At 37.5% G+C, this 14,944-nt stretch overlaps 1 protein-coding gene across 1 annotated transcript in view; it reads left to right on the forward strand.

Moving 5' to 3' along the window:
- Nucleotides 1-14,944, forward strand: part of TBC1D5 (TBC1 domain family, member 5) — a gene marked incomplete at its 5' end in the record, with an annotated part of 80,294 nt that overhangs the window by 53,768 nt on the left and 11,582 nt on the right. Inside the window, one exon of the mRNA XM_010023598.1 lies at nucleotides 1,272-1,371. Within this exon, the coding sequence (XP_010021900.1) occupies nucleotides 1,272-1,371 (100 nt within the window). The remainder of the gene's footprint in view (nucleotides 1-1,271; nucleotides 1,372-14,944) is intronic.

Consider the following 14,944-nt stretch of genomic DNA (forward strand, 5'->3'; position numbering starts at 1 on the left):
TCTTGCAAAATGCTATTGTTAAATTTCTTCCTATTTATCAATTGCTTTTGTATATATGCTGCATTGGTACAAAGTTTCCGTTCCTTAGCTCTCAACCAGTTTCTGAGGAGGTTAAGGTAATCTTTAGATCAAGATTGGTTCATTCTCTTTATTCTTGCTGATCAGTTTTGGATTTTATTTTTTTTTTCATTTGAACTGTAATTCACACGCTGATGTTCAGCAGTCTCCATCAAACAAGGCTACAATGGAACTGCAAAACTAAGAAAAATGAGAGACTAAACAGTTACTTTTCTTTTATTTGAATATCTTGAATTCAGTTGCATACTTAAGCAAACATAAAAACTGCATAATACTGTTTGTGACTAAGCTTCGAAGGAACTTTTCCAAAGGAGTGCTGACCTTTCTCTGCAGAGTAGCCTTCAAAGTCAAGACTGGATGCATTTCTAAACCAGCAAACAGAGGAGTTCAAAGAGGAATTCGTAGCTGAGATAGTTCCCATTGCTTAGCCAGGGCATGTGACTAGATAATAATGTTTCTCTTCAGCATTAAAATCAAGAATATTTTTTGATTCGTATTCTAAATTACTCAATGCTTTTAAACATAACATGATCATTTAGAGTAATCACTTACAGTACATGAGTTTTTGCCTGAATATTACAGAAGATGTATAGAAGTGCAGGTTTTTCATGCAGATAGAGCACGATACAAAAGTAAATATGCCAAAATACTTGGCAGTAATGCATCCTTAAGGTATGGTATTAGGTCTTATCAAATATATGTTTTGAAATAATGATAAAAAATAATAATTCTGAGGTTTCAAAGGAATTGCTGTGGAAATTACTCTGCCAGAAATAAGTTTTCTCATCTGGTGAGTTTTTTACCACCATTGCTGGGGTAATGTGGTACTGTGGTACTGTGTTTGCACAAGCAAAACCAGATAGCTAATCTGCCAAATAAATACAAATTGTTCAACTGTCTTGGGTCCATGTAGAGAGATTTTTATTTGACTTCTTAGAAGGAAAAAGAGTAGTATTAACAAACACTGAAACATTGAAACCAAAGCCTGTTATTGCCATGAAATGACAAAAGAATTTAAAATTATTTTGAGAGATACAGTTAGAAGGTGATGCTCTTTATTTCCATGATTTTGTCAAGAACCAAGGATTAGGAAAAATTAGAAGATGTTTAAGCTATCTGGGGTTAGCTTGCCACTTTTAATGTGTATTATAGAAAGTTGAGGGGGCTTAATGCTAATAATCTCTTAATTGTAGGAGGAGGAATTGGAGGCCCAGATTTCATTCCTACAAGGACAACTAAACGACTTGGAAGCCATGTGCAAATACTGTGCAAAGATGATGAACACACATCTTGGTAAGTGTGGTACCCTGTATTAACCTGTAAATCTTTGTGAAGGCTCTTTTCATGTTTGTATTAGAACAAAAATAATATTTATGTAATACAGTACCTATTATTATATAAGCCATGAAGAAGATTGATCTGATGTACCCAGTTTTCTGTTAATGCTGCCAACCACTGTATCTTTATATTGTCATAGTTTTAAACTTGGGAGTGTGATATCCACTGATGATGCTAAAAAAAATCATAGAGGCATTTTGGCATAGGTGCCCTGTCTGTTTCTAAGATTTTTTGTATTGTAAGGAATATTGTGGAGCTCACAGCCTGTGAGCTTACACTTTTTAGGCCCATTTGCAGTTCAACAGTCCCAGAATGGTACTTGATGGGTGCAGTGATAGTTATATAAAATTAATATGCTTTCATTAAGTGAACATCTTCACAGTCTATGAATATTTCTCTGCCAGGAGGAATATGGTAAGATGCAAGTCAATACATTGGGAAAAGAGTCAGCAAAGACTCTAACCTAAAATTTGACTTAGATATTGCAAAGGCACATCAGAGAAAATAAATAAAGAGCTTCAATCACCTCAGGTGTGAATATGCGTAGATATGCTTTGATAAAAGCAGCATTTTTAAACTGTATTGAACAGCACTCTGACATTTAGTATATTTAGTTATGTGAAAAAGCATTGCTGTTAAGAAATCAGGACCCAACTGCAATAATTTCAAGGCTTCTTTACAGCCTGCAACAGTTAAACAAAATAAATTAAAGTTGAATCTTTCAGTGGGTAGAATTAAGTATATGATACCCGAGTTTGCCAGGTCAAAAACATCAGATGTGAAAGCCATATTATACTTGTATTTACATTTTCTTTTTTGTGGGTGTTTTAGTAGCCACTGTTATGAGCCTAGGTGAAGCTATGGTGTTACTTGAAGGTTTGGAGACACAGCCTTCAAAAACCAAATGTAAACCTCTAACCCCAGCAGCTTTAGTTTGATGTATTGTATTGCTTCTGTGAAGGTGCATGAGCAGTGATGAGTCTAGAAGCAAGCAAAAGGAATAAATTATGAGCTACTGAAATGATGGGGAGAAGATTAGTGTGTCAAGAAGAAAAGCTGAAGATTCCTTCCGTTATGAAAGAAGATGAGTGTTTAGGAGGGGTATCAGTTCAAGTACAAGCATAATTGTTTCACCAGCTACAGCCCCGGACTAGAGATCAGAATAAACGCAGACAAAGACACTTGGAATAGTCAGCCTTTTGGTGCTGGGTCCATGAAGTGAAAGCAAAAGATTTGTGATAATATCCAGGTGTTAAATTCTTCTTCCTGGGTATGTTAGAAACAAAAACATTTAGGGCCAATAGTATCCCAGGAGCTATGTGTTACCCTTTCAGGCCAGGCATTCCGTATACACCTGGGGCTACAGTTGCACCATGGCACTCCTGCAGTGCTCTCAGAGCCTTCCAGCCTAGTTTCTTCTAAGTCCCACTATAGTTACTTCTTCAGAATACTCCTGCATGTCTTGTTAACATCATGGCCTATTAACTTTGTAAGTTTGGGTTACACTAATGTGTTTAAATCCTATAGAGATTAACAATTACACACAATAAACTGAGCACAAGGGAGACTGAGATACCACCAACCTTCACAGCTTCTGTGCTTGTAGCAAACTGGTGAAATTAGGTATCCCCAAATCAGCCAGCAGATGATCCATGGGAAGGCAGGAAAAAAGCACCAGGATTCCTGATGGTCTGACCTGTGCAAAATCCCTTATAATCTGAAATCTGTCCATCACGTTCATCTGAGCAGCACATGCCAGCAGGCTGTTGAAGAAAATGGATTCTCTGTAGCATCACAGAACACCCCTTGAGGTTTATCTCCAGTGTCCATCCACTGCTCGGGGCTTTGGAGAATAACAGCAAGATAAACCTTGGAGCAAATCTCTTCCATTTCTGGGTTAAGGGAAAAGTTAGCAGGGGCTGCTACTGCAGCTGGTCTGATTCTCCCCCAGGTATCTCTTACCCATGAAAATCGCTTCATTTGAGAGACTGCAGAGCAGATAATGATGAGTTATATGACTCCTCTTGTCATCTGCCCTGACACTTAACTTTAAGGATATTACTTCTTCCTGTGAGGCTGATTTTTTCTGACTTCACCACTCAGCTTTTGGCTCTTGTATCATTCTTGATAGCAAGGTTGAAAATCCTCATTTAGCTTACCTATACACAGTCATTAAGTAGTCTCTCAACACTGTCTTTTTAAGGACATTTAAAGATTCATTTTATACGGGTTGCTTTTTGGATCTGATCATTTTTGTGATCTTCCTTTGAATTCTTCAGGGTTTTCATGCACCTTTTGAAGTGGCTTAATCAGATCCGGATATGCTGTATCAGCACTGGGCTCAGCAAAGTGGTTACTTAGCAAAGGAAAGGTCATCTCTACTCTTATGTGGCATTCCTCTTTTTAAACATTTTTAACGTAGCATCACATTAGTGATACAGTGATAGATGGAGGTGAAAATCCATTATAACCTTTGCAATTTGATAAAACAGCTTTTTAAACAGAGGGATTTATCCTGTAGGTAAATCAGGAAATGTTTATTTTTGTATGTTTTCTTTGCATTTCATTAGTAAGCTTACAACAATGCATATCCAGTGACCATTCACAAGAGAATTATTTAACTGGCACTAGAAATCAGAATGTCAAACAAGTACAGAATGTTCTTTTTGCAGTTTCCAGTGAGACAATTCAGAAATTTTTTGTCTGTCTTTTCTCAGGTCCTTTCCCATGCAAGGGGCATCCTGATGACAGTCAGGTGCATTTACTTCATGACAGAAGGGATGTGTATTTTAGCTGAGAAGTGTCAAAATGACCACAAAGTCATCTATTCTGTTTTGAATCCCTAGTAATTAATAATCTATTTGTATCAAATCCAGTTATACCAAGTATATTTTTATATGATGCCTTTTTTTTAGAAAATAATTTTGTTTAATTAGAAGTATCTCCTCTTTGCTCTATAATGATAATATCTTTTTTTGCCAAGAGCATTTCTATAGGTTTCAGCAGGTATCTGCTAATACCGTATTTTTTTTTTGCATAGAGCATGAGGAAAGATGACATGTTTTATTTTGTTCATATACTCAAAGATGCTTTCATTAAATGTTTATCTCCTTCTGTAAATAAACCACACTGTGTACCACACAGCAACGGCATAATTAACTGCTTGTAATATCAGGGCATGTTACCATGGGAATGAATGATGGTTCCGAAATATTACTGCTTAGTGCCATATGTAGAAATTAGAAATAGGTTTTTGATTATGAAAATGGAGGAAGTCATTCAGTGATTTTTGTCTCCTTCTTAGGGCTTTTCATTAGAAATAGCTATGATTTTTTTCCCCCCTCTTCCTTAACCACTGAAGAACTGCTCAGGTGGAATGCCTTGTAATGCCTCCAAGGACAAATACTGAAATTTTTATATGTAAAATGGCCAAGGAGAAACCAGATTTTAGTTCTGTTCCCACCCTTTTTCACAAGCTTGTCATACCTTTCAAAAAACACCCCAAAAATCCTGCGTTTAATTTTTCCATTAATGAAATGAAGATACATCCAATCTTGTAAGCCTGTCCTGAGGCTTTGGTCGCAGTATAAATGCAGAATATTACTTTGCTGATAGGGAAAGACTATAGTTGCCATAGCTATTACTGCTCCAGATGCATGTTCTTGATGTTACTTTTTCACATACACTGGCCAATTTTAGGAAATAATACTGTCCCTGGTGTATTCAGTAATATGGTAATGTTCTTCAGCATTTTTTCTTTCTGATAGCACACATGAATACCTCAAGGCTCAATGATTCAGAAAGCCATAATATACCCGTTAAGTACTGCAATATTATAACCTGTCATAATGTTATTTACTTTTTGAAGAATTTTGATTGCTTCTTCCTTTCTTTCACTGTGTGGAAAGAAAAGCATCAAGCTAGCAAGTGCATTCAGAAGAAGATTTTCCCTGATAAATGTGACTTCTGTCTGATGCCTTAGAGCAGGTCATGAATAATTTTTCTAAGAGACATGCACCCAAATATCAATCACAGGGCTCCACAATATCCACTGAAGGCCCCTTTCTTGTCCTTCATATTTGTAGAAATGAGTTTGAGATATTAGTTCAACATGAAGTCAATCTGGAGGATCTCAAAGAGCAAATCTTCTTTATGGCCTAGGCTCAAGCCAATACAGCACTGTTAAATGGCAGTTCAAGTGACACCAGTTAATGACACTGCCATCTGACACCATCTGTTATTGTAGTATCTTCAGGATTTGGGCCATGTCAGCACTGGCCCAGGATTAAAGCACAGCCTCCTAACAAAAAATAAATGGAAACCCTGGGGAAGTAACAGTCCTCCATAGGCAAGTACTAATATGAGAGATTGTGAAGGGTGTTTATGAGGTTGGCAGGTTTTTCTGCAGACAGAAAAGTGCTAAAGCTTAAAATGTCTTCTGTTTATAAGGGACAGGAACCAATTCATCACTGTTCCCTAAGATAGAAGAACCTACCATTTGTTTCTGAGGGAGACAGTTTCAGACCTCCAAGTGTGTGAAAGTTTACTAAATAATTACACATGTAGTACAGGAAGTCCTGTTCCTACGAGGCAATTTAAAGGAACATTGGTTCAGTATTAACTTGGATATGGGGATCTTTATATAGAAACCATTTCTTTTTTGATGGGCAGTTTATCAGGTTATGAAAGTAGAGAAACTAAGGTCATTCCACAGTTGCTTTTGCTTAAGGGCAGCAGTATGTAAATGCAGAGGTTGCTTCCCCAGCTAGCTGAGATTCAGAAGCAATTTAGCTGCTTTCTCACAGCATAGTGCCTCAGCTAATAAGCCCTGTGGACTCATACCGTCTTTGCACAGTTAGCTCACAGGGTTCTGCACAACACCCTAGAAGTATGTGCAAAGGTACCCAATTATACAGAAGAAACATAAGTCTGCCCAGTTTTATTAACTTCATACCAGTACTGCTGAACTTGAGCAAGCTGCTAGAGACATATTTGGGTGGGTATCAGAAATATGTTGCTCAGTATCTAGATTTTTAAATCACTTCCTGTCTTGGAGGCAACATTGCAAATACCTCTCGCCTCTCACCCACATCCAGTAATTTTATTCTTAAGCATGCTGGCTCTGCTAAGCCAAAGCAAATAAATCTTTCTCTGAGCTACCCATATAGGGCTGGTTAGGTTGTCCTTACGGTGCATTTTCTAAGATGAATTCTGCTATCTGTAATATGTTACTATGTTCTTCACCAGTATTCCAGTACCTCTCTGCCCCTCCAGTTATGGCTTATTTACAAAATGCCCAGAAGTTACGGCATCGCAGTAACAAAAAAAAGAAAGCTAGTCTTTAGAGAGCCCTCTGGATGGGATCACAGGACGTGTCCCTGCCACAGCCATCAGGCAATGCTGGCAGTTGTAAGTTTCACTTAAACTTACTGCCTGGCATCTCCCACACAAACATTATTTGGAAGACTTACCAAACACAGTTCAAAGCCACCTTGTCACTGTGATTATTGCAAACATCATGAGCAAGGATGGAAAAATATAAAAATAGAGGAATAACAACTTACAGGATGTAGTTGCTAGTATAATTATAGTTATTTTGTGAAATAGAACCTTTAAAGGCTTAATTAGACTACCTTCATCCATCCCAATTTTAACAGTCAATGCAACTGTTACAGGGATGCATTTCATTACAAGCATCATTTGCACTGAGGAAAGGAGGGATAAAGTTGACTTAATTACTAATTATTTAGGGGCTGATACATTGCCCAGTATAGATCTGGATGCAGTGCTTATTAAATGCATGCAACATAGTTCTAAATTATTGTTCTATGTATTGTGATGAGATGAAAAGTTATGACATTTGAGTAAGGCTAAAATAAAATGGAAATTATTCCACTGCCCTGTGTTCAAATGAAATACTTTAGCATTTGTTGAGGAAGTAAGTGCATTAAATAAGTTCTCTTGTGCTTGGGGCATAAATAAAATAATCCATAGTTTATAAACCCAGTGTGATTAGAAAGGCTATAAGTAAAAAAGGCCACATCAAACACAGCCCCATGAGTCTAAAACTAAGGAGATTGTTCCTTTGGTCGAGAATATTGATGTAAAATAACCTATAAAAACAGCTTATAAATAAAGAACATGAACAAATTTATTAAATCAAGTACAGGAATGGTTACTGGGAAACAACTATCTGCTGTATAGCATGACTTTCAGTCTCTCACTTCTCGTCATGATATATATATTTATCTGTAGGAAGAATAAAAGAGTAATTCTTCATGCCCCGTGAATTTTAACCACCTTTTTGTCCCTTGAGGGTGACTCTTGAGGTCAAAAAACACAGTTCAACTGATAGAGAGCTACTTTCTTTCTACAATAACCATGCCAGTCCTGAAAGTCCAACTGTGGTAGGCACCTACAGATGCTTTCATCCCAGTAGTCTGAGTGAAAATGAGATTCAGATAATGAAGTTTACGCACCACATCATTACCTAGTTAAAGCTTTCTCTGCAACTTTCAGTGAATTCCTGTTCAAATATTTACTTCCATTGGCCTCTTATTCCTTCTATTTGTGTGGTGAATATTCCCTGCTGCTGACAGCCACTGACAACCCATCCTTTTCTTCCTGGCATCTCTTAGACATTGGTTTCTCTTCTGATGTCAGCTTTAGAGGAATAAAACCTTGGCAGAAGCTAAAATCTGGTGTGGCCAAATCGTTAATTTCACCATTATTTCTATAAAGGTCTTTGGCATTACTACAGCTGAACCTTACCATAGCCAGTGGCTTGCTTATTATTATATCCTTCAAGATCTACCTTTAATTTAAATCATGTAGCTATGTGGTGACGAACCAGGTGAGCAGGAACATATATGATACTTTTCTTTCACTCTTCATATGTTGTTCAGCCTTTCACAGTTGTCCATCATGTTTAGAATACATGGTACCATTAGAGGAAGGGCACAAAGCTACTTGAATGATCCCAGACAACAACTGTTTTCACTAAAGAGGACTGCAGTAGGTAAAAGGACGAGGTGACATGGAAAAGTGCCCAGCTTCAGAACAGGGCCGCAGCATGACTCTAAACTGTACAGAGGTAGCAAACAGAAAATCAGTTCATTTATCAAATCTGTGCAAGCCATTCAAAAGTACAGGAACTAAATCAAGGCAGAGGAAAATGTCTTTCCTTTAACATGCGTTTCTAATTATTTTTATTAACATGACTGTAACCACATTTCAGTGCTTGGGTTGACTTGCCTTTCAGTTACAATCCAGGCACAAATCCAGCACTACTGTCAGTAATCCACTCCTAAGGACTTCTGAATAAGTGGTACAAATATGTCGCAGGGCTTGCAGTATCTTTTTTTTTTTTCCTTTTAAACCACTTTAAGTCCAAGTCTCTTCTAAGAGGCAAAACAGTTTCATGTGCAACTCCAGATACTACTGAAGAGATCTACTGTACAATTCATTTATTTCTGGCATCCAGCTTCTCAGGCAATGAAACAGAAACTGCAGTCTTCTTACCCTACACCCAGATAACCTCCATGGATACTTAAACAGTCTTTAATAGCACAACGCTGATCCCAGGAGTACTGCCACCTCTCCTCACACCACGTTTGACCCTACTATGTTCTTCTATATAGTAGGTTAGAAACAAGTTTGTGATGAACAGAGAGAACATAATTAATAGACTGAGATTTCTTCGATGAAGGAATAACCACAAGGTAATCATTAAAGTCCCAAAAAATTTACAAAAAAAAGTTACACAATACATGTGAGTGATTAACACAAAATAGTTTGAATGACACAGTGAGGTTGATAAATCAGCCTAATTCCCTGGCCTTCTTTCCTAGAGATGTCACTTCAAGTGTCTTTGTTATGTCAACCTCTGGCTTTAAAGAGAACTGAAAAGTCTGATACATGATTTCTTTGTGTATACAAATTGAAAGCTCCTGTTTCAAACTGTGTATTGCTTCTTAGTAAAGAGTAGTCTTTAGTTCCTATGTTTTTAGCTTTCCTTCCAGGTTAGCAAAGCTGTAGGAAATGTACTGTTTACTGAGCAGCAGCCACAATAATTATGCCAGTAGCATGTATTGGATGTACATGTTATCTCCTGTGTCAGTATCAGTTTTCTTCATTGATGTTCAGTTCACGTCAGAGGAAACAACTATTCAAGACTTAAATCATGGGTAATCTGTAGATTTTAATCTGAAATAAGTTGCAACATCCTTTTTTTCTAAATGGTAGCACAATTTCACCAGAGCCATAGCACAGAAAACTGAATATTTTTCAACTGAGAAATGTAAACTAACCTTTTACATGTGTTCTGGTTTCAGCTGTAACAGTTATTTTTCTCCTTGCCAGTAGCTGGTGCAGTGCTGTGTTTTGGCTTCAGTCTGAGAACAACGCTGATAACACACCGATGTTTTAGTTGTTGCTCAGCAGCACATGCCCTGACCAAGGACTTTTCAGTCCCTCATACTCTGCCAGTGAGGAGGAACACCAGAAGCCAGGAGGAAGCAGAGACAGGACACCTGACCCAAACTGGCCAAAGGGCTATTCCATACCACAGCACGTCATGCCCAGTATATAAACTGTGGGGACTTACCCGAAGGGCAGATGACTGCTCAGGTCAGGCTGGGTATCATAGAATCATAGAATGGTTAGGGTTGGAAAGGACCTTAAGATCAGCTAAGTGAGCAATTGTATTGTGCATCACTTTTTTTTCTGAGCTTTCATTTTTATTCTTGTTGTTTCCTCTTCTTATTGTTGTTGTTATTATTATATTGGTATTCTTTCTACTATCAATATATTATACTTTATTTTAGTTATTAAATTGTTCTTATCTCAACCCATGGGGTTTACGTTCTTTTGTTTCTCCTCCCCATCCCATCCAGAGGGGAGACAAGAGAGGGTTGAGAAAATGGCTGCATGGTTCGGACTTACTGGCTGGGTCTAAACGACAACAACATGCAATATTTCAACCAAGAATTTTCCAGTATATTGCTATTTCCATGGGCAAAACTTGCACAAAGAAAAATCAACACACACCCTCAATACAAGTTACTCAGTTATGGTTATTAAATATAAATTAACCAGGTAAATATTTAAACAATTTAATATTGATGTACCTGATCCAAAATGCAGAAGTTGTCTGAGGAGTTAATGTACATTCTTTGACACTCAGTCTTTCAAGAATAAAGTATGCAAACATAGCCTTTTATAATACAGTCTTTACAGTGGAAAAGAGCATAAAATGCAACAGGGTGTGCTTCTCTTTCTTACATATAGAAATAACCAGATGCATGTTTAACACCACATGAGTTTCTCCACACAGGTCAAACACTGGAATGAAATAATTTATATGCTTCATTGTTTCCAGAAGTCCTCACCATAAGCAATTAGGTTGACAGAACAGTAGAAACTAATAACTGCAACAGTGTTTTTCATACAGACAAGGAAAACTAAACAATAGTCAATTAAAGGAAAATACCTGGTGATATATTCACAAGTATTTATTAACACAGGTTGAGATAGCATCATAATTCAAGACTGGAGAAAATTGTCTCATAGAAAACTTTAAAAACAGTTTTCACAGTTTGTTGTCATTTGTTCTATATGTGAAATGCATCATAGCAAATCCCTGAAGAATGTTTTGAATGGCATTTCAGGCATTTATGGATGTTTGCTTTCAAAATGCTCAATCTATCCAGGCTTTTACGTTGTATTTACTGCAGTGGTATTTGAGTAAATCATTCTACTTGTAAAATCAGAAACAGTTGTAATGAGTTTAGCCATACAAGGAGAAAACCCTATATTTTCAAAATCCTGACATGATATACAGTAACTGTCTTTTACACTACTGTAGCAATTTTAAGGTGTAATGTCTGCAATCTATTGCAGTATGAAGCATAGAATTATAGAATCATTCAGGTTGGAAAAGACCTTTAAGATCATTAAGTCCAAGGGTAAACCTGGCATTGCCAAGTCCACCACTAAACCATGCCCTTAAGCACCAGATCTTTTAAACAGCTCCAGGGATCGTGACTCAACCAGTTCCCTGGGCAGCCTGTTCCAATGCTTGACAACCCTTCTGGTGAAGACGTTTTTCCTGCTATCTGATCTAAACCCCCCCTGATAGAACCTGAAGGCCATTTCCTCTTGTCCTATCATTTGTTACTTGGGAGAAGAGACCAACACCCGCCAGAGTCCTTTAGATCACAAGGAAGTGAAAATGTATAGTTTCCCTTTAGGAAAAGTTTCAATTTCTTATGGCTGTTAAGTCACTTACACAGAATGAATTTGTGTTTGCTTGTCACTTTACACCAGAGTAATTTTTCTATCTCTAGTGAATGTAAAGAGCAACAGGACGAGAGAAATTCTGCAAGAGGAAAGAGAGAAAAAAAAAACCATGCTTTTAACTTCAAGAAAAATATGTTGCTTGGAGGTTCTGAGGGGCTGGTGGTCCTCGCAGATGTTTGTAGTCATGGGTAAAGGCCTTTAGTGAGCAGAATGGAAATGGGGGAACATGGAGCACGATAAAACAATAGCTACTGCACAGATGTCATTTGTCTTAACACTGATCAGTACTGTACATTCATGTGAGGAGTGTGGGATGATACAGTCTATCATCACCAGGAGGGCCAAAATTACTCCCGAAAAAATTGGCCCTTCATAGGAAGAGCATGCTCTGTCACCTGCCATGATGGGAGGCAGAGTGCCGATGCTCTTTCATATTCTCTTTGAAAACACAGGACATCTGGGAATACACTCTTGTCTTGGTACTCCTTGGCACTGCCGTGGACGTAAGGTATATGTTAAATGTCCTTTGGTTATCGTGTGTAAATTAGAGTTGATGATAGTTAAGAGCTGATCTTGCCTTTGAGCAAGGGATGAACAAAACTGTCTCATGACCCTACCAACTTCATTTCCTGTACATCTGCGATTCTGTGCATTGCTGTGAGTTGATGGTTGGTGACTTTTTGCTGCATATTGCTTTGATGTCACAAGCATTACTGTGCATTAAATATTGATAAAATGTTGATGCTGCACACAAGATATTAATCAGAAGTATGTACTATAGAAGTACATAATTTATATTAAAACTTATTTAAAGAAAGTGATACTTCACAAAGAGTTTAATACTTGAGATCAAGATCCTTAAATTCTTTAACACTCAAATGTTGCTGAGTGGTGCCTTTAATATAATGTACAATTGTTAAAATAAGAGTTGACGTTCACAATGAGATAGATAAATGAAAGTTTGGCTACTTAGTGGTGTTGCCTTCATGAACACTTAGATCAGACTCCATTGTTTGAGAAGGAGATTTAACTCCTTGCATTTGTATTTTTAATGCTGGAAAGAAAATGCAGTATTTGGAGACATCCCAAGCTGCATTATAATATCACTACAGTGCAGTCTTCCTAGAAAGGCCACAAACCACTATTAAGTTCTAGATTTTCTGTTCCAATTCTAAGGAGAGAGCACATTTTCCTGCTTAGATCAAGTTCAGATAGGAATAAAGTATTCGTTGTGAGAAGAAAGAAAAACTGATTTTCAGAAGCTAAATTCCCAGTCCATCCTTCCAGCCCTCTAATGTTAGCAAAAAAGCAGCCTTGCTATCTGTGCAGGAGATGTTGGAAGCATTTTCTGTAAACCCTGATGGTATAAAAATGATCATACAGAAGGACTGGAATATGAGACCAGGGACTTGACTGTGCTTTGACATCTCTGAGAACCTAGGAATTGTTTTGCTTTCCTTCTTTTGAAAAACAAGGAGGTGAAGTAATACACTCAATTCTACCCTTACTGCTGCTTACCTTGACAGTGAGAAAGCACTTTTGCATTCTGAGCTTGAGCTGTCTTCTCAGTGGTGGAAAGCAAGGGCGAAAAAAGTCAATTTAACATGATTCCAGCCCTGTTGATTCTTCACAAGTCATTGATCTGGAACTAGTAGTAGAAAGGCAGCTATTTCATAATAAAGTTTGCAGCTATTTCAAGTTAGCTCCTCTCAGCAGAAATCATCTTCCTGGAAAGGCCCCACAGAGACTGGCTTAAAATAGATATCATTAGGAAGGAGATGCACTGCAAAAAGGCAGTGGTACAGGAGAAAACAAAGAACCTAAGAGAACAAGGAGCTTATAGTTATTTCTGGATTCAGTTTCCTCCCCCTCCACCTGCTGTCATGTCAGTATAATGTTAAGTCCATGTTGTGCCTTCATCCTTCTGGGCTGTAGCTCTTCCTACCTCCTGCTTCTCTGGTGGAAGGGAAAAGGTACAGGTCTGTCTTCTAGGTGGACAGATGCGAAGGGATCACTACTTGACTCATTGTTTTTTCTACGTTTTGTAGAAGAGAAGAACAAGAATGCCATCATTTGCATGCTTCTTCTCTAGTTATAGATGGCTTTGAAATATATCAAGGCAGCTGATCATGGTCTCTCTGAGGAAGTAGTAATTGATTTATTGATCTAATATCTATAAAACATAAATGAATCTTCTCATTTGACAGTAAGTACCCAAAATTAATTCTAATCAGTTATATAAAATGCATCCCTTGGGTTGTGAGTCCTGTTCGAGGGCAGCCATAATAGTAGATAATGTTGCTGACTTCTGAACAGAACAACTGAGTTTACAGCTCCAGTATTTCTGAGGCTTAGTCAAGAATACAGTTAGGGTATGACAGTGCATTTTGTGAAACTTAGAGGTTTGTTAGTACTATGTTGAAACAAATCCAGAATCATGTAATGGCTGTCTGGGATCTCCTGCATCTCACAGCAGTGCTCCGACCACCAGGTGACAGGTTGCAAAATTCACCTTTTATTTTCCTCTGGTAAGAACTTCACTGAAACAGACATATTTTCTTTTTCTGCAGAAAGCATTTAGCATCAAGTAAATGAAATCCTGATGAAAGAAAAAAAGGCAAAAAAGGTAGCCAGAAATATTTGACCTTAGCCTTAGCCTTCTAAGTACTGTAGGATTTTGTTAACTTTTGAATGACTAGAGCTATCCTAGTAAGATATTTATAGCAGAGAGTCAAACTGGATTCAGTTTTGAATAATCCAGAAATCACATAATCAGTTTGTTTGATTCATTGTATCAGTGTTTGTTTTACAGGTAGGAAAGTGTTTTCAGTTCCTAACTGAGATATGTAGATTTTGGGGGAGAGAGGGGGGGTTAAGATAGGTATGAAAACAGTAATTAAAGCTGTGAGGTACTAATTTAGAGCATCAGGTAATGGAAAAAAAAAAGTGAATATGTGGCCAATTCATTTATATAGACAAAGCACTTCTCTTAAAATACAGTAACATCTCCTATGAAGGAAGAAAAATTAAATTATACATCTCAGCTTAATGTAAATGTCCTTCACCTGAGCGATATCATATCAAAAATGCTTCCTAGCACTTACCTAGTGTTTTTATAAGTATGTATAGATACAAGGGTATCTTTTGAGATACAGAAAGGTAAAATAATAAGCTTTTGACTTCACTTGAGGGCTTAGTTTCCCAGTTCACCTCAGCAACTGACTGCCCT

Source organism: Nestor notabilis, unplaced genomic scaffold, assembly GCF_000696875.1.
Source record: "Nestor notabilis isolate BGI_N333 unplaced genomic scaffold, ASM69687v1 scaffold1620, whole genome shotgun sequence".
Lineage (NCBI taxonomy): Eukaryota > Metazoa > Chordata > Aves > Psittaciformes > Psittacidae > Nestor > Nestor notabilis.